Source organism: Anabrus simplex, chromosome 6, assembly GCF_040414725.1.
Source record: "Anabrus simplex isolate iqAnaSimp1 chromosome 6, ASM4041472v1, whole genome shotgun sequence".
Classification (NCBI taxonomy): domain Eukaryota; kingdom Metazoa; phylum Arthropoda; class Insecta; order Orthoptera; family Tettigoniidae; genus Anabrus; species Anabrus simplex.
Window position 1 is genome coordinate 9,689,950 of NC_090270.1, and position 24,783 is coordinate 9,714,732.

Sequence of the window (24,783 nt, forward strand, 5' to 3'; positions counted from 1 at the left end):
CGTTTTCCTGGAATATGCGTTCAAATTACGTGGTCCCGCGAGCATCGTAATTAAATCACGTTGTAAAAGTCCCGCATTATCCGTTCCTCGAAGAAACGATTTCCCGGATCAACCGTCCAGAAATTCCAGTCCCATCAACGCTAAATCCTCGGTCAATCGTTTTTTAATAAACTGTATCTCACGAAAAGACGGTTGTGGGATACTACTTGTGGATCTTGGCTTTAATGCCCCGTCATTGCGATGTTTAGTAGAGCAAGTACTGTACCGGTACTGGAAAAGCGATCGGCGGTCAATTTGCATATGGGACCATCTTAGCATCGCATTCGGGGGGGGGGAATTGTTTAGAGAATCTCAGTAGTATAATTGGATGGTTCTGCGGCCTCCGCCTCTGCCCGCCTCCTCCTCCTCCTCCTCCCGCGGGAAATTTGAATTTTGGCGCGAGATTTGAATTGGTAAACAAAGCCACGTGCTTTTTGACAGCTGTCATCGACAACAACGCACCCCTAACCTCACTGCTGCCATCTTGACGGGCCTAAACCTCACTAGTGCCAACTTAACCTAACTAGCGCGAGGTAAACAAAGCCACGTTCTTTTTGACAGCTGTCATCCGCCATCTTTGAGCACTGTGCTGCCCTCTATATCACAGTAGCTGCAAAATTCGTCACCTGTCATCGGCAGTGCTGCCATCTTGACGGGTCTAAACCTTAGTGCTACCAACTTAACCTAACTAGCGCGAGGTAAACAAAGCCACGTGTTTTTTTACAGCTGTCATCCGCCATCTTTAATCTATAGAGCACAGTGCTGCCCTCTTTAGCTACTTACCTTTGAAATGTGGTGGCGGATAATTTGAAAAATGCTTTTTGACAGCAGCCATCTTTGTGCACCATGCTGCCCTCTTTAGCTAGATACCTGTGGTGGCAGGCAATTCCACATGACAGCAGCCATCTTTAATCAAGACAGCACTGTGCTGCCATCTTTAGCTAGATACCTTTGAAATGTGGTGGCGGCAAATTGAAAAATTTCACGTGCTCTTGTTTGGAAACAAACTCACGCGCTTTTTTGACAGCCGTCATCCGCCATCTTTAATCAATAGAGCACTGTGCTGCTATCATGCGGGCAATTTCGTCAGCTGTCATCCGCCATCTTTAATCCAGAGAGAACAGTGCTGCACTCTATGTGGTGGCGGTAAATTCCACGTGCTTTACAAACCTATGCGCTTTTCTGACAGCTGTCATCCGCCATCTTTAATCCAGAGAGAACAGTGCTGCACTCTATGTGGTGGCAGCAAATTCCACGTGCTTTACAAACCTATGCGCTTTTCTGACAGCTGTCATCCGCCATCTTTAATCTAGAGAGAACAGTGCTGCACTCTATGTGGTGGCAGCAAATTCCACGTTCTCTTGTTTGGAAACAAATTCTACTCGCTCTTCAGCTGTCGTCCACCATCTTTAATCAAGAGAGCACCGTGCTGCCCTCTTTGTGGTGGCGGAAAATTTGAAAAAATTCTTTTCGACAAGCAGTCATCTTTAATCCAGAGGGAACAGTGCTGCCCTCTTTAGCTACTTACCTTTGAGGCGGTTAATTTGAAAAATTATTTTCGACAAGCAGCCATCTTTAATCCAGAGAGAACAGTGCCGCCCTCTTTAGCTACTTACCTTTGAGGCGGCTAATTTGAAAAATTCTATTTAACAAGCTGCCATCTTTAATGAAAAGAGCATCGTGGTGCTATCTTGCGGGTAATATTTTACGTCACAGCTGTCATCCACCATCTTGCATTGCTAACCTTAGTGCTGCCCTCTTTAGCTACTTACCTTTGAAAAATAAAAAATCTATTTGACAAGCTGTCACCCGCCATCTTGCATCGCAAACCTCAGTGCTGCACTCTATGTGGTGGCGGATAATTTGAAAAAATCTTTTTGACAAGCAGCCATCTAATCAACAGAGCACCGTGCTGCCATCTTTAGCTACCGCCATCTTACATCGCTTACCTCGCTGCTGCACTCTATGTGGTGGCGGCTAATTCGAACAAGTTTAATCACGCATCGGGTAAATGGAACTGCAACGTAAGTTGCACATGAATGCGCAATTTAAATACGTGTATGGGCAATTTGGCAACACAGTCACGTTTGCGACATGTTGCACAACGTATAAATAAATAATACCGGTATATGTACGACGCATGGCTTACCGGTAGACTACCGGCAGTTTGACAACGTGGTCGCGAGACAAGTGTACTATTTATTCACCACGTACATATTATGAGTTCCCATTTGAAATACGTAAGGCTGTAAGTTATCGCTTATCGGTAACGTCGCCAGGAAATACCGGCTAGGTAGGTTGAATGGACCTCGAACCAGCCCTCAGATACAGGTAAAATTCCCTGACCCGGCCGTGAATTGAACCCGAGGCCTCCGTGTAAGAGGCAAGCACGCTACCCCTACACCATGGGGCCGGCTCCTGTGTTATTGCGCACGAAGTGAAATCCAAGACGATAACGCAGATTTCCACGGAATTATTCAGCCGAATTATTTACGATGTCTGAGCTGTCATCGCTAGACTCTTATCTTACTACTACGTCATAAGTGTCCGGGCATGGGATGAAAACTTTTATCCAAGCAGTCAAGATAATTATTATCCAATGCTATTAAAGTTTTATTTTATAAACTCGTCAGTAATGTAATGTAAAATCATCAATAACTGGGAAGAAATATTAATCTAATTACCGTATGTTTAAAAGAAATTGAAAAAAATGAATGTTTGTTACTGACGTCTCGGAATACAATCAACTATACAGTAGATCTACACCGCGCTAGCTAGAGCTCCGGTTTGCGAGCTTTGCGCAAGCGCAGTAGTGTGTCGCAACCAACGAGCTAAACTGATACAATTGTTGCATGCTTCCTTGCTGCCTAACAGTATTGGCTGCTCTGGCATGGACAGATCACAGATGCATTTATTTGTTTCAGATTTACGTGATTACTGTAGACATGTGTGCGTGAGAATTTAAGTTTTTAATTTGTGTTTTGGGTGTTTGCAGAAATAATTTGTTTTAATAGTGAACAATTACGGAAAGTCATTTATATCGCAAAACATTAACGTGTGAAGCATTTATAAGCGATTATGGGTAAATATAGAAACTATTCTGCGGGCTTCAAGCTAAGCGTAATTGCCTTCGCTGAACAGCACGGGAACAGAGCTGCAGAAAGAAAATTTTCTGTGAGTGAAAAGTTGGTGCGTGACTGGCGGAAAGTAAAAAACAAGCTAAAAAGCACAAACCCTTCTAGACGCGCGTTTAGAGGTCCTAAAACAGGGAAGTTTCATATAATTGATGAAGAAGTGTTTAGGTACGTCAGTGAAATACGTAACAATGGCTGCAGTGTATCATATGAAATGTTACAAATTAAGGGACAGGAGGTAGCGTGCAAACACAACATACCGGTAACTCAGTTTAAGGGGACTCGTGGGTGGATTAAGGGGTTCATGCGACGACACAATCTGTCAGTGCGAAGGAGAACACCACTAAGCCAAAAGTTGCCTGCTGATTACACGGATTTGTCATACGTTTGCGCAAGGAAACGTTGTACTTGTTTTCTCAAATCGGTAATGCCGATCAGACTCCAATCTTTTTTGATATGCCTCGCAACAGCACTATTGCGCTAAAAGGATCACGGAGTGTATTAATGAAAACCAGCGGTAGTGAGAAATTGCGATGCACGGCAATGCTAGCCATTACAGCTGACGGGAGAAAGTTGCCGCCTTACATCATTTTCAAGAGGAAAACGATGCCTAAGAATATACAGTTTCCCCGTGGAATTCATGTACGAGTGCAACCAAAGGGTTGGATGGACGTAGAACTCACGCTGGACTGGGTTAAAACTGTGTGGAATAGAAGACCTGGTGCACTACTAAAACAACCAGCTCTGCTTGTTTTAGATAGTTTCCGAGGTCACCTCGTGAACGAAGTGAAGCAAATTCTCACTACAAATAAGACACGACAGATAGTCATTCCTGGTGGCCTAACATCTGCTTTACAGCCACTAGACGTATGTGTTAATAAATCCTTTAAAGACCACTTACGTCGATTTTACAACGAGTGGATGATGAGCGGCGTTCAGCAATTGACGCCCGCCGGAAATATCAGGCGTCCACCCTTGGACTTGTTATGCTCGGGGTGAAGAAGAGTTGGGATCTTATACCACCTGAACTAATATCCAAGAGCTTCAAAAGGACTGGGATTTCGAATGCACTAGACGGTTCCGAAGATGACGCAGTGTGGCAGGGAGACGAAGAATCTGATACTGGTATTAACAGAGGCGAGGACGGCGCACCAGATAGCGAAACCTGCGATAGCGACACCGAAGATTTGGAATAAATTGCGTACCGGTAAGTCCGCATTTCACAACAAAGCGATAATTTTTTGCAAGTGTAATATTTTAACTTTAATACTCAAATTAATGACAAATTAACTTAATACGTTCATTTTTATTTTTAGGTTGGAAAAACGTTCGCCGAACTGTTGCGAAAAATTATGAATTTTGTTTTAGACTATTTTAATTATTTTGATGTATAAACCCGAGTATTACGTGCATCTTAAATTTGTATCAAATACAATTTAGTTATAAACATTTTTTGAGTAATACAAATACTGGTATTAAATATTCATCGTATAATGGTCGCACCCTACAATTTTTTTCGAAAATTTTGGTATAAAAAGTGCGACGATTATGCCGTGAAATACGATAGTATTCCGCCACCCAGCTACTTATTCTTGCCACCTGGGGTGAACACTGCATTACTGTTCCTTTATCTCGCAAGAATAATAAAAAAGAAATTAATACTAATATTGCAGAACACAACGGTTTCAGTAGAACCTTCATCTGCAGAATCATCAATAGACATAAGAGCAGACCAAAGACTACCCTAAAAATAGATTCTGCTCCTAAAGAGAAGTTTTCCACTTTCATTTCCAATAATAGTAGCACTTACCAAATTTCTAACATCTTTAAAAAACACAACATTAAAATAGCATTTAGAACCTCCCACACCAACTCCAAACTCATTTTCAAGCCACACACCGTCAACAACAATAATAATAATATTAATAATAGATATTTGAAATCTGGGGTTTACAAATTAGAATGCCAATCCTGTAATTCCAACAATATAGGTCAAACGGCCTCTCCTGCAAACCAAGAGACCTTGCTGCGGTGGGGATTCCTGCGTGTCCCAATGTAGCAGACAGCCGAGCCGCAGGTGCAACAATATCGGATGGGTATCTGTTGAGAGACCAGATTATAAGGAAAGGTTCATCGATAGAGGGATAGCAGCCTTTCAGAAGTTGCAAGGGCGGCAGTCTAGATTATTGATACGGCCTTGTAATAATACTCAACACAGCTACGCCATGTTGATACCACTACCCGGCTGAAAGCAATAGGAAACTACAGTCGTAACTAACTCCCGAGGACATGCAGCTCTCTCTGTATGAATGATGTACTGATGATGGCTTCCTCCCGGGTAAAATATTAGTCCCCCATTCGGAACTCCGGGTGGGGACTACACGAGAGGGGGCGATCATCAGGAAGATGGATGGTAGGTTAGAGAATCTGAAAACGGAGATGGATAGACTAAAGTTAGATATAGTCGGTATAAGTGAAGAACGTTGGCAGGAAGAACAGGATTTTCGGTCAGGCGACTACCAAATTAACAACACCAAATCAAACAGGGGAAATGCAGGAGTTGGTTTAATAATGAATAAGAAAATAGGGCAGCAGGAAAGCTACTACGACCAGCACAGTAAAAGAATTATTGTCGTCAAGATAGACACCAAACAAATGCCCACCACAATAGTGCAGGTCTATATACCTACTAGTTCAACGGGTGATGAAGAAATCGAAAGAATATATGAGGAGATAGATGATTTAATACAATATGTAAAAGGTGACGAGAATCTAATTGTGATGAGAGACTGGAATGCAGTGGTAGGGCAAGGAAGAGAAGGTAATACAGTAGAATAATTCAGACTGGGACAAAGGAACGAAAGAGGAAGTCGGCTGGTTGAATTCTGCACTGATCATAATTTAGTACTTGCCAATACTTGGTTCAAACACCACAAACGACGGCTGTATACGTGGACAAGACCTGGAGACATTGGAAGGTATCAAATATACTTCATTATGATTAGGCAGAGATTCGGAAACCAGGTGTTGGATTGCAAAACTTTCCCAGGAGGAGACGTTGACTCGGACCACAACTTGTTGGTTATGAAATGCCATCTGAAGTTGAAGAAATTGAAGAAAGGAAAGCATGCAAAAAGATGGGATCTAGACACATTGAAAGAAAAGAGTGTGAGGGATTGTTTCAAGGAACATGTTGCACAAGGACTAAATTAAACGGCTGAAGGAAATGCAATAGAGGAAGAGTGGATAGTCATGAAAAATGAAGTCAGTAGGGCTGCTGAAGAAATGTTAGGAAGGAAGAAAAGATCAACTAAGAATCAGTGGATAACTCAAGAGATACTAGACCTGATTGATGAATGACGAAAATACAAGAATGCTAGAAATGATCAGGGCAGAAAAGAATACAGGTGATTAAAGAATGAAGTGGATAGAAAGTGCAAGGTAGCTAAGGAAGAATGGCTGAAGGAGAAGTGCAAGGATGTCGAAGGTTGTATGGTCCTAGGAAAGGTAGATGCTGCATACAGGAAAATTAAGGAAACCTTTGGAGAAAGGAAATCTAGGTGTATGAATATTCAGAGCTCAGATGGAAAGCCACTTCTAGGGAAAGAAGATAAAGCAGAAAGATGGCAGGACCATATCCAACAGTTGAATCAAGGCAGAGATTTAGATAATTTGGTTCTGGAACAAGAAGAGGCTGTTTATGTTGATGAAATCGGTGACCCAATTCTGACGTCAGAGTTTGACAGAGCTGTGAGCGACCTAAATAGGAACAAGGCACCTGGAATTGATGACATTCCCTCTGAATTACTGACTGCCTTAGGAGAAACCAGCATGGTAAGGTTATTCCATTTAGTGTGTAAAATGCATGAGACAGGAGAAGTCACATCCGATTTTCAGCAGAATGTTGTTATACCTATTCCCAAGAAAGCTGGTGCTCACAGTTGTGAAAAATACCACACCATTAGTTTAGTATCTCATGCCCACAAAATTTTAACACGTATTATTTACAGAAGAATGGAAAAACAAGTTGAAGCTGAGTTGGGAGAAGATCAATTTGGCTTCAGAAGAATTTTTTTTTCTATTTGCTTTATGTCGCACGGACACAAATAGGTCTTATGCCGACAACGGGACAGGAAAGGCCTAGAAGTGGAAGGAAGCGGCCGTGGCCTTAATTAAGGTACAGCCCCGGCATTTGCCGGGTGTGAAAATGGGAAACCACGGAAAACTATTTTCGGGGCTGCCGACAGTGGGGCTCGAACCCACTATCTCCCGATTACTGGATACTGGCCACACTTAAGCGACTGCAGCTATCGTAAGAAGAAATGTAGGAACACATGAAGCAATCCTTACTTTACGTCTGATCTTGGAGGATCAAATCAAGAAGGACAAGCCCACGTACATGGCATTTGTAGATCTAGAAAAGCATTCATTAATGTTGATTGGGACCAAGCTATTTAAGATTCTGAAGGTGATGGGGATCAGATACAGAGACGAATTATGTACAATCTGTATAAAAAATTAGTCTGCAGTGATAAGAATCGAGGGCTTTGAAAAAGAAGCAGCAATCCCGAAAGGAGCGAGGCAAGGCTGCAGTTTGTCCCCTCCCCCCCCTTGAACAGGCAGTAAGGGAAATCAAAGAGGAATTTGGATAGGGAATCACGATCCAAGGAGAGGAAATCAAAACCTTGAGATTTGCTGATGATGATGTTTTATCCGAGACTGCAGAAGATCTCGAGAAGTTGCTGAATGGTATGGATGAAGTCTTGGGTAAGGAGTACAAGATGAAAATATGCAGTCGAACGAAGGCAGGTGATGCAGGAAATATTAGATTAGGAAAGGAAGTCTTACAGGAAGTAGATGAATATTGTTACTTGGGTAGTAAAATAACTAATGATGGCAGAAGTAAGGAGGACATAAAATGCAGACTAGCACAAGCAAGGAAGAGCTTTCTTAAGAAAAGAAATTTGCTCACTTCAAACATTGATACAGGAATTACAAAGATGTTTTTGAAGACTTTCGTGTGGAACGTGGCATTATATGGAAGTGAAACATGGACGATAACTAGCTCAGAAAGAAAGAGAATAGAAGCTTTTGAGATCTGGTGTTACAGAAGAATGCTGAAGGTGAGATGGATAGATCGAATCACGAATGAAGAGATACAGAATCGAATTGGTGAGAGGAGATCGATTTGGCTAAATTTGATGAGAAGAAGAGATAGAATGATAGTACACATCTTAAGACACCTAGGATTTGTTTAGTTGGTTTTTGAAGGCGGTATAGGTGATAAGAATGGTAGGGGTAGACCAAGGTATGAATATGACAAGCAGATTAGAGCAGATGTAGGATGCAATAGTTATGTAGAAATGAAAAGGTTAGCACAGGATAGGGTGGCATGGAGTGCTGCATCAAACCAGTCTATGGACTGCTGACTCAAACAACAACAGGTCAAACAGGCCGCAATTTTGTCATGAGATACACTGAACATTGCAATGCACTCAAATATAATCGTTTTTCAGCCATGAGTGAACATCATAAAACAGGGCCTCTCAAAGGCCCAAAATCTCACACATGCAAACCGAGGCGCAGAGACTCCCTGCACTGTGCATCGGTCCGACTTGGCTCGAGTCGGATGGTGAACTGTGCTGAGAGAGACGAAGTGTTCCGTGGTAGTCAGCTTGTATATCAGTGAAATAGATAAGCGCAAGACAACAATATAATAATTGAGCAACCTGTTTCCAAAAAAAGCAAAGACTTCCGAAAGTACATTTCAAACGAACTGGGAACTTTCATGTTTTTTGAAAAGTCGTGACGATAAAGCCAAATGCTTAATCCGTGGGACAATAATTATGTGATAAGTTAATCAAACAGATCTATTTTCCAATACCAAGGCTTTGCTCAAATTCTACAAGAACTTGCCGAAGGAAGATTTCCCTCAGCTGCATCGAGAAGCAGCTAAGATTATTTCTATGTTTGGTTCCACATGCATATGCAAAAGGTATTTTTTCCTGTTTTGACTTGTACGAAAACTAGATTGCATGCGAGTAGGCCTATTACTGATTGTAATTTATACAAGGCTCTCAGAATTACTGTCAGCCAGTCCCTTGTTCCAGGCATAACTTTTTTTTTTTTGCTTTACGTCGCACCGACACAGATAGGTCTTATGGCGACGATGGGATAGGAAAGGCCTAGGAAGTGGAAGGAAGCGGCCGTGGCCTTAATTAAGGTACAGCCCTGGCATGTGCCTGGTATGAAAATGGGAAACCACGGAAAACCATCCTCAGGGCTGCCGACAGCGGGGCTCGAACCCACTATCTCCCGATTACTGGATACTGGCCGCACTTACGCGACTGCAGCTATCGAGCTTGGTCCAGGCATAACTGGTATCATTGAAAAGATAAAAGAAAAGAGAAATTGTCTGCTTAAACCAAATTGAAAGAAGAGTGTTTTAACATCGGTAACATTGTCTCATACAACAGTGTCAACGCTCACCGTACATAAACACTTCGCAGTGAGGGGAGAACCAGCGGGTAAGCGGGGAAGGTCGAGAAGCGAAGAAAGGACAAACGGGTGAGACAGGTGTAGGGGAATTGGAGTGAGAGTTTGCACTCTGGTCAACCTAGCGAATTTGTTTCCTGCACCCTGCACGTGCAGTGCACGGGTGCATGCACCCTGAGACCCCCTGTCATAAAGCATCCAGCCACCAATACACATCAATAGAGAAATATCTGAAGATCTTGCATCTTGAGCAAAAAGGCACCTTGCTCTACGTTCTTGAGAGCATCCACAGCGATTTAGATCAGTTTATGAACCCCTCTCACAATTTAAATGATTTCAATGAAAAAATAACATTCTACTTGAAAGATTCATTCCATATATGTCAGAACTTCTACAATAAAAACAAAATCCGCCTCCATCTTTCCAACTCACCACCACGCCCCCCCCCCTCCCCACCAGCCCTGCACCCCCACCTATCCTCCCATCCTTGCAAACACAGCTGAGACAACAAGACACGATGGTAAGAACGGGACTGTTAACTTTGAAAAGGCGAGGCCATGACGAGAGGACAACCACCTATAAAGCACCGTAAGTTTAAAAGTTTCTTCACCCTTTTAACTTATCGGCCGAAGGTTCATACACAACCTCATATTTTCCATTACAGATGGAAACTTCATTGATGGTTTCCACAATGTTCACATACAGTTTCCCGTGCACCTGCTATCTTCTCTAACACAGCTTCTCAATTTTATTGCTGCCCTTCCGACCATTTAGAATAAGGCAACAACACCTAGCCAACATTGGAAACAATCATCGAGAACGGGACCGCTAAATTGAGAAGAAATTGAGAATGCCGCTATTCTAAAATTTGAAACTTAGGATGGCTGACGCCGTTTGAAGCAGGAAAATGGAAATGTTTGCCGCAAACCTCTTGAGTGATGCTATTACAATTTTTAACAATGAAACTGAATATGCATGTTCAAACTATTGGAATTAGAAAATATGTGCTAACGAGTAAGCCGCTGCTTGGAAAACATCCGCGAAAATGTTTAAACCGAAAGCTGTTTCATACTGATTTTAATGTGATTTTGTGCGAGTCTGGTATCTTTCCAGATTATTATGGAAAATAATGTAGGCCTATAACGTTATAAGAACAACCTTGAACTGAAGCGGTTTTGCATTTGCCAACAAAAATTTGTCAAAATAAAGCACAAACCATAACTACAGTACACTTTGTAGGGTAGATATCTCCTTGTTTTATTGCTGTCACTGTGTAAATAATGTATAATGGTACAATTTATGTAATACAAGCAAAGATCTCTACAAAAGTTGTGCTCTACTGAAACCTTGTTTTAAGGTAAACCCGTATTTACGGTTTTAAAAATCAGGTCCCTGTAAAAACATTAAATAGCGGTTCTACTGTATCAAGAACGGGCTTCAGGGAGTGTTTTGAACAGTGCACGGAACGCTGAAATGTTGTATTGTGTCTGTAAGTGAATTCAGGTAGCCAGTATTTTGCTGCAATAGTATTATTATACCGATTATTGTTTGACACTGTCATAATTGTCATGAAGATTTGTAGGTTCCTGCATTATTCGAGGAATTGCAAATAGCATACTTCAATGTCTGGTTGGCATTAAATTAATTTTGATTTACATTTGTGAATTTGTGACATTTTAGAAGTTAATATATTAAGGGGAACAACATTTTTACTGGATCAACTGTTATTTTTTCCTAATAAAAAAATATTTTAAAGACAGAATAAACTTTTAATTAGATTGTCATTTATTTCGCAGAACTGTTCTGACTTCAACACATTACATCTAGCGATTTCATCTGATGATTCTTCATGCATCACACACAGGGAATTTCTAAGAACTGTATATCATATGAGTGTAGATTTTAGTTATGTTTTGTAACTTTTAGTATATTCATTTTAAGTTAATTCTAGACTGCTGAAGATGGCCTAATGCAGCTGAAACTTATCCTGTTATATTAATATGATGTTTTTACAACTGTGAATAGTAAATAAATTTATAGATATTGACTAAGTGGAGCCAATATACTAGTTTTGAACTTGCCGAATTGTCAATACGGATCCGAACTGAAATTTATTTCATGCCACTTTTAAGGTCAATCAACAACTGCCACGAATCACAAGGGGAGCCTATGCATGGCACACCTCGCAGAACTTCGTGCAGACACAACTTTATATTTCTCTTGTTCAGATCCAATGCAATGTACAACTTTTGGATGTGGACATTTTACAACAATCAACTTCACGTATAACCACAAAACTGCATTGGGCACGAAGGACAAGTTGGAACATTATATTAGAGCCATCTGCTGGTGACCACTTTGATCAACTACAATAGGCAGAAAAGGCAATAAAATTAGTTAAAGAGCATTAAAATATCATAGAGTATAGATATTTGAAAAAACCAAATGGGATATTCATGTTCAACTTGTTCCTTTCATAAAACTAACACAAAGAAATAAACAATTTTTTAAACGTAATGTCACATTTGGACCACTCAGCAGACGCACTGGAGTGATAGCGATTTGACGATAACGTGGGAGAATTGTTTGTGTGCAACTGGCTGCAAATATGATCCTGTTTTTCCTTCAAGGGTTGAATATAAAAAACTGCCAATTTGAAGAAGAAAAGTTAACATGTTGCCTTTGCATCTCTTTGCTAGAAAATTAAAATTTTCATTTATGTTCGATCCCCGCTAGTATCATTACAGTTATCTTGCTGGCAGCCCCTCAAATTAAGAGAGAAAAAACACAAACACAGCAACTACACCTAACTCCTTTGTCTAGTGTTAAATGTGAGTTGCTCAACTTACCCTTGAAACAGGCACTTGGTCAATAGGAAACTTTGAACTATGTTGTGCAATAAGTGCACATGCGACTTCGTTGCTAGGGACAAAGTCTGCTAACCGTTCTGGCACATCATTTGCTTCTACATCGTCTTCCTATGAAGAAAGAACAAATATTAATCATCAGTCAAGTTAAGCTCAATGTTATTGTTTTTAGAATACTCGGCAAAACATGAGAGGTGAGACTTTAAATATCCTAGATATCGATGATACAGCAGACGAGAACTATCAACTTCACACCACCATCAATCTCAGCATTGATATCCCTGCAACGATGGCATAAGCAGGAAGAAGCTGGATTGGAACCAGATAACTCGCGTCAAAATTGGAGACCAATATAAAAATACAAAAAGGTGAAAGACGAGGTCATATCTTCTCTTCAATCCTTTTTAACATTTACTCTGAAGTAATTCTCAAATTACTTTTGATGAAGTTGATAAAAGGATCAAGATCAATACAAAACTAACAACATCACACCGCAACGCTGACAATTTACGAAAAAAATCCTTTTGAACAGTATCAATGAAGCAAGTAAGGCGTCCAGCCTTTAAATAAACGTTCAGAAAGGATAATTTATGGTTATCAGCAAGCAATAACAAGGGTGTCACAATTCAAGTACTAGGTAGCCGGCTGACACATACAAAAATCAAAACCACAATTAGCTGAGTTGTGTGCATTTATGACCTCCAATTCAAAACTCATTAATACGGTGTGCTGTGCCAAAGGCTTCATTGCAAAATGCAGCCTATTTCAGTCACAAATATAGTAACATTAAATTCTTTCAAGGTCCACCTATTCAATACAATGGCCGAAACTAGTACCATTTGACTATTTGACATGTGATTAAATCACAATAAAATGTCATTGTATTGAATAGGTGGACCTTGAAAGAATTTAATTTTACTGTAATCCCACTTCAATACGGAACCAATGAAATTCATAACTATAAGTCACAAATATAGCCTGATGAAAGAGATCCGGACATTGGGCAGAGAACTACACTGGATGTGGAACAATGGTAATACTGGAAAATAGGAAAACTTACTCCATGATTGTCACCAACTTTCAGTGAAGACATCTCCAGAAAAAGAAGTACCTTAGGCAAGTGGCCAGTTGTGGTCACACTACATAGATCTCTCCCTGTGTATGTGGAGAACTTTAAAACTTACGTTGACATTTTATTCTTGCTGCTCTCTCGTTTCCCCCTATCAAGTGCAGAGACTTCTTACACAAAACTGAAAGGATAGAAAGGGGGAAAAAGAAGGAATTGGAAATAGGTTATCATTTAAAGTAGAATCAAGAGGCATAGAGTCAGAAACTTCCTCTGCAGATAAGAGAAAACATAACAAGAAGGCCTCTTCAATTGGTCAATTCAACAAGCTAGTCACAGGCCTGAATAACTTCATACAGTCTTCTTAACAAAACAGACTTTACAGTAAAAACCACAGAATCAGCAGTTTTTTTGTTTTTTGTTTTTCCAGTGTCGAGTCGCAAAGACGTTGAAGATCATCCAAACATGACCCTGTTTTGTAGAAAGTACGATCACCAATTAGATAGGTGGGGGGTCACAATTTACATAGCCCAGTCATTTTCCCCATTAATTCTTTGAATGACAACAATTCTGCATCCAGCCATCAAGTTATTGCAGCACTAGAATGACAATGTCCATTTTGATCTGTTCTTGCCTTTAAATGCCTTACTTTGATTTTTACAAAAGACAGACTTGCTCTTTCCTCAAATTAAAAATCTGATCTCTGTGTATTTGATCAAGACCACAGTAGTAAACATCAAATGCCATTTGCTTTGAACAATGGAAGAAAGGTAAAGTTATGTTTTCTACATGAATTGATCATATTGAAAGGGTCCACAGAGAGGTTAAAGTCCGATCCTCTTGGATATTCGCATCACTTACCACTCAGATTATACGTTCATCCCCAGTCCACACCCTATTTTGAAATTGATTTCTTTCCATTTCTCTCAATTCTGTAAAAAGTGAGGTATGTCTTGGTACATTCATCAATGCTCATTCTAATACCTGACTCAACAGACACTAGGCTAATGGCTTCGCGGAGAGACTACGAAGCATAGAAAACAAGAATATACCAGAACACCCACGAGTTGTTGAGTCTTACTGAGCCATCCCCTGGATGCCCCAATATGTAAAATGATAACACTGTGGACATATCTATTTAATCATATGCAAGGAGCTGGGTACGAAGTAAGGGAGTCCGTTAAACGCCGAAATAGGCGAGGAGCACCTAGTAATTTTCCAGAAAGCAGTGAACTGTTCAAATTCAAAGCGAGTCGTTGGCTTGGTAACTATGCACGCCGACCCCACTCCAACTTTCAAATTTATCCGATTCGAGCTTGGGGGAGGTTATATTTGAACGACGGGAACCCCGCAACAGTAGTTCAGGTTGAACAACTTCGTCTTCGCTGGACTGGGATCTCAGTATTTACATAGCAAATTTTGCCACCAAGCTACAATTCCAAAGGTCCGAACTAAATAACACTTGCATATATATTTATCGTTTACTCCGGTGTGAAAATGATGACTACTTGTGCACTCTCATAGTAATTTCATTTGAAAGAAAAGTCGTTGGGCCAAGCTAGAGTCCGTTAACCGGCCGCCCTCAACGTTAGACGGGAATTCACCTGCTGCTACAAAGGGACTGTGAATTTATTTAAACACCCGTGGTGGGGGAAGCGGCCCCATTCTCCAGAAATATTTTGTGTGAACTGCACGTTTTGCGCGAGTGGTGAAAGTTCTTTGTATTGACTAAAAACGGTTACACGCTACGTGCACGTTGGTACTTAATATATTGTTTATCTCGAGCAGTACTTTCATAGGATAATTCTTATATCCTAATTTTGAATCGAATACACTGAAAGACCAAGTGCGGTTTGGTACCGTGGATGTAATAACTTTATTAATCCGAGATTAATAATAGCTCGAGACCCGCGGATGAGATAAATGTACATTTCAAACTGTGACCAGTCTCTCGCATCGGTATACGATCGAGAATTATATATATGAATCGTGTGCGTTCCGCTTATTCTATAGCCGCCAAGAAAGACTAATGTTGATTGGGCCTAGATCCTTGATCTAATGACGCCCAAGTCGGGACTCATTACTCGTGCGCAGGCTGAGCAAATTAGTCTAACATTAGCAGAGATGTCAACTTTCAAGAACAGCAATTCGTAATGCAGCCATTAGGGCACGGGGAGGGAGGGGTGAAAATTTTTTTAGATCTTGCTTACATATCATTGAAAAATCAATGAACAACAGACAATTCAAGCAGATATTCGAAAACTGGCATATAAAGAGTATAATTCTTACCTGCTAAAGTAACAGGTGATCTGCAGTACATATCTGAGGGGAGGTTGAAAGATAATTTCTATTTTTTTTGGAGTACTGTAGTTGCTCCCTTAGCAGCTTGTAGTTCGTGTTTGGTAAACGTATACTGGTGACATGCTCTTTCTTTTGATATCATGTGCATCCTCTGCACTAACAGAGCACTTAACAGTTCGGAGTTCACATTAGCATGGAATTCAGTCTTGTTCTTCCTCATCATGCGCATCTGAAAAATCGCGGCTACACATACTACAAAACACGTGTGAAGGAGATTTTGAGGAACGCAGTAAACAGGGCCATTCTTTCGAGTATTCCTCCCTAAATTTTTGAACTATTTTTGTTTATTACTAACGTCACTAGTCACGCTAACATCACAAATTTTCCTGTACAAGAAATCGCTTCAGTATTTCAAACCTTTCCCATTTCATAACACACGATTAGCATATATCCTAGAAAAGCAATATATATAAATTTGGCAACCAAAATCGCAATAAATACTTCTTCAACAGTCACGCACATAGTATTACAATGAAACAGGGTTTGTCACCACTTTGCCGCAAAATAAAAACAAAAGAACTCTCATACTTGGATGAAAGTCTGATTATGTGACGAACAAAGACAACTCCGCAAGATACACCACTTCACAGGTGCCTATTTTTACAGAACTGGAAGCACACACTAGGCCAATTGCAGAAATTGTATTTAAACAATGCCAAGTATGGCTGCCGCATTGCAGAAACGTTAATCACTAAGACAATGCCTACTAAAACCGATGTACAACTGGTCATGTTTAAACAATGCCGAGAGCACCGTTTAACCTCAAATGAGAGGAGTGAATCACAATAAGAGGTTATGTACCATGAAATATGTAAATATGTAATTTGTATTATGTTGAGATAATTCCGGGAAGAAAGGTTGGTACGACGGCCTCTCTGTAGGTCGTCCGCTGCTAAATCGCAGCAAGCTGTTTGACATGCATGGGAGATAGATCTTAAAATAAGGTTTCGCTTTTCGAGAGACTTGTTCCTTAAGACTAACAAAGTGACAGTCCGGTAACCGTCAACTTGAATACAATTCTTGGCATTCTTGGCAACCGATATATTTTATTATATACATGGGGTAATTTCCATTGAATTATAGGTCACTTCAACTACGTATCAGAATTACGTGTCCCGATTGTCCGAGGACTGTCACATACACCAACCGGGAGGAATGCACTTATATTTACTGCCAAGCAAACACACATCATACTGAAAAGTAAAAAGTAGGTTGTATGGGTTTATATATATATATATATATATATATATATATATAAAATCGTATAAGTTTTCGGCAACTATCAGATAGGCAAGTGGTGGTGATTGTTTAAAGAGGACTGGGGAGGAAGAGCTGTGGTCATAATAACAGCCCTAGTATTTGCCTGGTGTAAACATAGGGAAACTACGGAAAACAATCTTCACAGCTGCCAATGATGCGTTTCGAACCTATGATCTCCAGAATGCAAGCTAAATCTACATGGCCCTTACAACATTATTATTGCTTCATCTTCCCTTCCTCGAAGCTATCGTATTTATGAGGAGTAGATTACACTCACTGTAACACGCTATAACGAAAGCTACACTTCCCCGTACAGTGGCGTGTCGCTTTAGCGTCGATAATATTATGAGATTTAATTTCCACCGAAAGCGATACTCTTACCTGTGGGCAAGTCATGATCAGCCATATTTTAGTAATGTGTAGGGAGATAAACAGCTGACTGGCGACGAATTTCATTGGTTGCGATAAGCAAAGAGTTACATGAAAGATACTTCTGTCACTACTTTCAAACCAAACTTTAAGCGATGTCTAGTTAAACATCGACTGAACATTGTTTACGCGATAGAAAATCGCGCTCGACTTAGACGTCGTTTAGGTAGACGATGTCTATGGTTGAAAACTAGTTGTTTCTGCAATCGGCCCACTGCGTTTCGCACGTGAAAACGCAAAATATTCTTAAACGAGGGACAGGAAAGCGGTATAAATGATTACCGGATTACTGAGAAATCCGAAAATAATAGAGAATTCAAGCTGTAATGGCATTCCTTGTGTATCCTTTTGAACACTTCATATACTTAGATTTTAAAATCAACAAAAAAAATCTTAATTTGTGGTGTGTGATTCGTAAAGGTGTAATTATGATGGGTAATACATAATTATAACGATTGAATCATAATACAGTTGAACCTGCTTTATATGTAACTCTATTCTACGTAATTCGTATTTGTACGTAATTTCCTTTAGGTCCCGGCAAAATATAATTTAAAAGCGTGTTAATTAAACCTTATTTTTACGTAATCCCTTTATGCACAATTCGCTTTTATACGTATTAAGTGTCAGTGAAATATGACTGAGTTTTGCGTAATTGTAAAGAGAACGTGCTTTCTTTAAAAAAGAAACTACTGTATTTACGAAGTTTCCTCTTTGCCGGCGTAGGCGGCAGTAGAGCGATCGGGTTTCGGTGCAGAAACAAAACACACAGAGTTTCGCCGAGTGACATTTTTGACCCTTACTTACTGGCGGCTTAACAAAGGCAAGTCCTCTTCGCTCCTCCTCTACCTTCGTCGTTTTTGACACGCCACCAAAGATTAAGATACATTATAAACAAAGTGGGCCAGTGTTCTACAACCGCTTGATTTGGGCATCATTGCAAATTTCAAAGTGCATTATAGAAAAATGCTGGTTCAACATTTGATAACACTGATTGATGCAGGAAATGAACCTCTCTCCATTAATTTGCTACAAGCCATGGACTTTATTTCGGCTGCCTGGAAGCAGGAGTCATCCTCCACAACCAGCAACTGTTTCCGCAAAGCTGGTGTCTTACTAGAAGAGGCTGCCTCTAATGATGATTATGGAGACGAAGTTTTGTCTGGGAATGAGCTAATGCTACCGGAAGGCGTAGAAGTCGATACTTTTGTACATTTCGATGACAATCTGGCTGTATGTGGAGAACTACCGGATGAAGAGATGATTGCTGATGTATGCCAACAACGCGGCGGTGATGGACCAGCTACAAGCGATAGTGACATTGGAGATGGAGATAACAACTTGAATTTTGAAACACCTGAACTGAGTGAAGTGTTAAGTGCAATCGATGTGCGTAGGAGTTACATCAATGCGAACATTTGTAGTGAAAATGTTTTGAATTCATTACTAAGTATGCAAAAGGAGGTTTATACTCTTAATGCAAGAAAAGTGAAACAAGCCAAACTATCTGATTTCTTTAAGGATGGACTAAGTTCTAAATAATATTTTCTGTCTTAATGTGTTCATTATTTGCAAGGATTTACACATGTAGGTCTATTCCATTGGTTTTTGAGTAAATATGTGATGTATTGCGTAAGTCTGATTTAAAGTAATTCTGAGTTACAAGTAGTTTTTTCTCTTCCCCTTGATATACGTATAAGTCAGGTTCAACTGTAGTTGGCATCCGTGATGAATCACAGCTAATTGCAAAAGATAAGTACGATGTTAAGCATGTTCCGGAAAGGCTAATACATTAGGTTAGGGAATTTTTCAATATGTTTAGTATAATTAAATGTCAGCCACTTTGTCTGGAGTTTTGTTTAAGATCAGTTAAAGTTAAATTTTTGGCTGAGGCTGGTGTGTATGAATTAGCCCAGGTAATTTGTATATACAGTGGACATTACATGTAACTAATCTCATTATTAGACCCGTATTGAACTATGCTATGATATACTAACAATTTGTTGGTTGTTTTGATCCACCTTTTCAATACAAATTACAGTTTGTGTTGCTAAGTTGTAATGTTACAACACTAATTTACAGGGACATGTTTCGCTTTTATTCACAAGCATCATCAGCCTATACAATTGCCTCAAGGTTTGTCATATTTGGATTGTTGTTACAAATTTCATTACATTGAATGTAAATCTAATTTCTAATTAATATACACATTAAAAATTATGACAATATGATTTACAATGTTAAAATGGAGTAACTCTTAATTCTAAAACACATTGACATCCAAAACACAGTTTTTACAATTTGAAAATTAGGCTAAAAATTGTTTGCAATGTTAAAATAAAATTGATTTAACTATAATTTGGCATTAAAATTTGAGTCATAAATATAAACTGGATGTTAATATATAGGAGCCATAGATTCTGAAGTGCGTTACTGTGTCTACAATAAGTCACAGTAACGCAATGAAGTCCGCAAGATTCTGTAGCGGCAGACAAAGGGATGCTTCTCCATTCTATAAATCGAAAGAAACAATCAGATACTCAAAATTTGTATTGAAGCCCCTTTTAACCATAACTTACATCAAAAGAATCAACTTCCAACGGAGAGTCTGGTTGCTACAAACAAGAATTAAATATGTCAATACTTCCTCTGATCAAATTGCCAAACAGCAGCAGCAAGCCTCATCAAATCTAGAAGCCATTTTCCAACGAACCCAAGACTTCAATTCTAGATTATCATCATGACTCTAATCACACATGATGCAAAATTACAGTCTTTTTAAATAATATTATTTAGAGAGCACAATTCTTAACTAAAATTCTCAATACTGAAATGTTACTGTATTCTAGGACATGTTCGGCTCGCCAGGTGCAGGTCTTTCGATTTGACACCGTAGGTGACCTGCGCGTTGTGATGAGGATGAAACGATGAAGACGACACATACACCCAGCCCCCGTGCCAGCGAAATTAACCAATGATGGTTAAAATTCCCGACCCTGCCGGGAATCGAACCCGGGACCCCTGTGACCAAAGGCCAGCACGCTAACCATTTAGCCACGGCAATCCAAATATGACAAACCTTGAGGCAATTGTATAGGCTGATGATGCTCGTGAATAAAAGCGAAACATGTCCCGGTAAATTAGTGTTGTAACATTACAACTTAGCAACACAAACTGTAATTTGTATTGAAAAGGTGGATCAAAACAACCAACAAATTGTTAGTATATCATATACAGTGGACGCCGCTTATTATGATCACACTGGGAGGCAGATAATTTGATAACATTAACAGATTGATAACAGTACCCTAAAAATAAAAATTGATAGTAGCCTACTGTATTTATTCATAACCTTCATGCACTACAATGAAACAGATACCGTTACACAACACTACAGTACAGTATGTTCGGGATGTTTTGGCAACATCGTCATCATCACTATCATCTGCTCCATGTTCTTCACCTCTCATTCTAATTCTGCGGAAGTAACTGCCTCACATGTCGTCTTTGTTCCGCATCGGTAATAATGCCCTCATCAATGTTCATCCATTCCTGAAATTCAACTTCCGTTAAGCCTCTTCTACTTCTGGTAACTCTCTTAAAAATCCCCCATACGGGAAACAGTCCCTTACTGTATGTGCTGAGAGATTATCCCATGACATGGCTAAAAGATGCAAGGCATCAAGAAAGCTGATTGTTTTGGCAAGGGCACTGGCACTAGTTTTATGCGAGTCCTCTATGTTTTCTAAGATTCTTGTGCGCAGTCCATGGCGTTAATACGCTTTCATGGTGCAAATGATTTTTTATTGCATGGCTGAATTAATGAAATGAATTAATGGTAAGAAAACCACATTGATGTTCTTGAGCTCACAATTCACAATGTGTGCTGCACAGTTGTCAACCAGCAAAACTATTTTACGGCCAAGCCTATTATTCCACTTCAGTACCCATCTTTGAAAATCAAGGCAGTCATCCTTGCATTCGAGTTGGAATGATAGTCCACTGGAAACTTATCGATGCATTTAAAGCAACACAGGTTCTTACTTTTCCCAATCACTAACAGTATTTTCTTTTCACCAGACATACTCGCACAGCATAGAACTCTTGCGCATTCCTTGGAGGTTTTACAGCCTTTAGAACTTTCATATTTGAAGAAGTGTGTTAAGCAAGGTGCGATAATACTCACACACTTGAGAACAAAATCCTTGAAATCAAATATGATAACATAAACCAAATTCATGATCATAATAAACGGAAGATTTTCAATGCTGCAACATTTGACCGTTCGGGACTTCATAAAAGTGATTATATAATGCGGTTGATAACATTATCCGTGATTACAATAAACGGCGTCCACTGTATATTATAGTTAGATGGGATAGAGAGAGAACGCTAGGAGTGACAGATACTTGATTTGCTTATGCAGTGTATTCAGATTTATTTCATGTCATTTTTCCAAGAGATATTCGGGTAAAAGTCCTTATTTTCAAGCAGGGTAGACGCCTTCTGCGTTGTTAATACTTACGTCAGTTTACCGTATAAATTTAGTCAGGTTTCTTTCTATGCATGTGGAATTGTATATTTCAGCTACCACGAGAGCTGCAGTGACCATGTGTCCATCATTAGGACATAAGAGGCTCATTTATTTAGCAAGAAGGCCAGTCCGGGAAGTAGCATGGGATTGAACTAAAGATACGTAAGTGAAAGGCTTGAAATGCCAGAGAGATAATTTGGGGGCCAAGTATATGTGAATAGGCAAGATATGCCTTTTTATTGACAGGAGCCATGTCTGAATATGGGTTTAATTAGTCAGCTGTAGAGTTGCCAAGAATGCAACGGCTGAGCGAGGAATGTGAATGGACATTTGTTTACCTCCTGGGAGAGGTGTATTGCGCGCGCTGCCCTGCTTCATAGTCTGAAACACCTTAGGTATTGAATGTGCCCGACTGACAGCTGAAGTGCTGCGTTCCCCTCGTGGTGAAAGGGGAAGAATGAACCCGTTATGCTTCCCAGACTAGGTACTCCCATGCCTGTCAAATTTGTTTCGTTCTACTACAGCTGATCGACCGAAGCACGGAGAGATGTGAAACCATCTGCGACTGCTTGCAGACGCATACCAACGTAGCCTGCTGACGGGTTCAATCCCCAATATCTGTTTTATTCATGTGTTGTATATATGTATTTTTCCCCACAGATGTTTTTGTGTGTGTTGTGAGTGTTTCTTTGCAATTTTATGTCCTGTATTGTTTAACTTGGGTTTATCAGCTCATTAGCTGAGTTTTATTGATAACCAGTTCTGCCTGGTATATGTATGAGCACAGGGTCTTAGTAGATTCAGTGTTAATTTTAAGATAGAGTAGTGTAACGGGATTTGAACCGTTACAAGATGATATCTGTATTTTTATTATTTTATGATTTTATCTGTGTTATTATTATTATTATTATTATTATTATGTCAGTATTATTATTTTATCTGTGATATTATTGTATTATCATTCTTATTCAATTCAATTCTGCAATGCTTGTCGCTTGCATGATTGTAGTTAACTGTATGCATATATATGTGTGTGTGTGTAGATTAACATTAAAGACATGTACAGTGAGAATTGTTATATATCAGATGTTGGTCATGACATTGCTATATTGTGCAATACTGCTGGCGATTTTTCCAAGTCATTGCTTCGTCATCGTGGGTACTTAGCACAGCTCAGTTCCTTTGAGTTTCTTAGGGAGCCCCAGGGGATTTCACCATTACATGTAATACTTGTCGCGTTGTGGGAGTATGTCATTGTTATTTCTGGATGTTACGTAGGTGTGCCATGCTGTGCCTATATAAGGTGGCTGCATATTGTACAGTCAGTTCATTATTCAATTGGAAGGAGAGGCGACAGTTGGTCGGAGTGTGAACGAGATGGAGAGGCCTAAGTCGGTCAGTCAACGAGAGTCAACGAGTGTGAACGAGATGGAGAAGACTCAGTGAGCCATTAGTCTTTGGTCATTGACAGACTGAGGCCAAAGTTGGTCGGTCACTTAGTTGAATACCATACAGGTTTACCAAGAAATCATATGATATGGAGAAGAAGCAGTCACATTGATACATCATCAAATTAGGCGTGACACATCTACAGTAAACACCAGATTTAAGGAATACGTCATAATTACACTCAAAGTGTTGAAGGTACAGTCAAATGAAACATTGAGGGATATATTTTGTATAAATTGTTAAATGTCTGGTCAAGAAGAATTCAAATTCATGCCTAGTTTCTTTCAGTTGCAATGTCATAATTTCATATTCACATCTGTTTTATCGCAACAAGACTCACTATTTTTATATATTATTTAAAGAACATATTTTGTTCTATCAAATGAATTCGTAGTATTTCAATGACAGTAAAATATCTTAACCTCAAAATTAATGGGCGAACCGAACGCCAATCTCCTTTTCCCAGAACTTACATGGTATGTTGTCAAAAGTAAGCTTATTACCCCACATCCTGTTAGTTTTTAGTATTAAATATTTACAGTAGGGAACCTCCTTATGCCAAAGTGTTTTATTTATTATGTATCCGTGTTAGCCAGAATGTAAATATAGTGTTATCGTTATTGTACCAATGTATTAGTATTCCCAGTTCATGCCATAAACTATTTCTACGTCGATGCCCACAGGCAAATATGGATTTCAGTACTTATCTGGCGCAGTTAATATTAATACGTAACATGAATCAACATTTCCCACGTAAATAGACGATGTAATTTTATTTTATGGGTCGTTGCCCGCATTTGTTTAGTTTATATTAATATGCAACATGGATCAACATTTCCCATGTAAATAGACTATGATATGTAATTTGATTTGATTTTCTGGGTCGTTAACCGCATTTGTTTAGTTTTGTTTTTATTCAGTGTCAAGACTTTTTTACGCGCATATCGCAAGTCTGCGACTGTTTTGAGGTCAAGTTGTTTTATTTTAATGCCTGTATTCAAATTAGCATGGACCAATTTTTATGTTTCTTTTGGGATAAATAAATCTATTCTACCCCTTATTTTATGTTCTCATTTCAAGATATGCCTCCATTTATCCTGTCAATATGCTCTTTAGTATAAGATTAGGTAGAATTTTGTTTTGCCCATT

General features: G+C 39.5%; 1 protein-coding gene across 1 annotated transcript in view; it reads right to left on the reverse strand.

Annotated features, from left to right (window-relative positions):
- Window positions 1-24,783, reverse strand: part of gw (trinucleotide repeat containing adaptor protein gawky) — a 475,910-nt gene that overhangs the window by 407,578 nt on the left and 43,549 nt on the right. Inside the window, exon 3 of the mRNA XM_067149652.2 lies at window positions 12,518-12,646. Within this exon, the coding sequence (XP_067005753.2) occupies window positions 12,518-12,646 (129 nt within the window). The remainder of the gene's footprint in view (window positions 1-12,517; window positions 12,647-24,783) is intronic.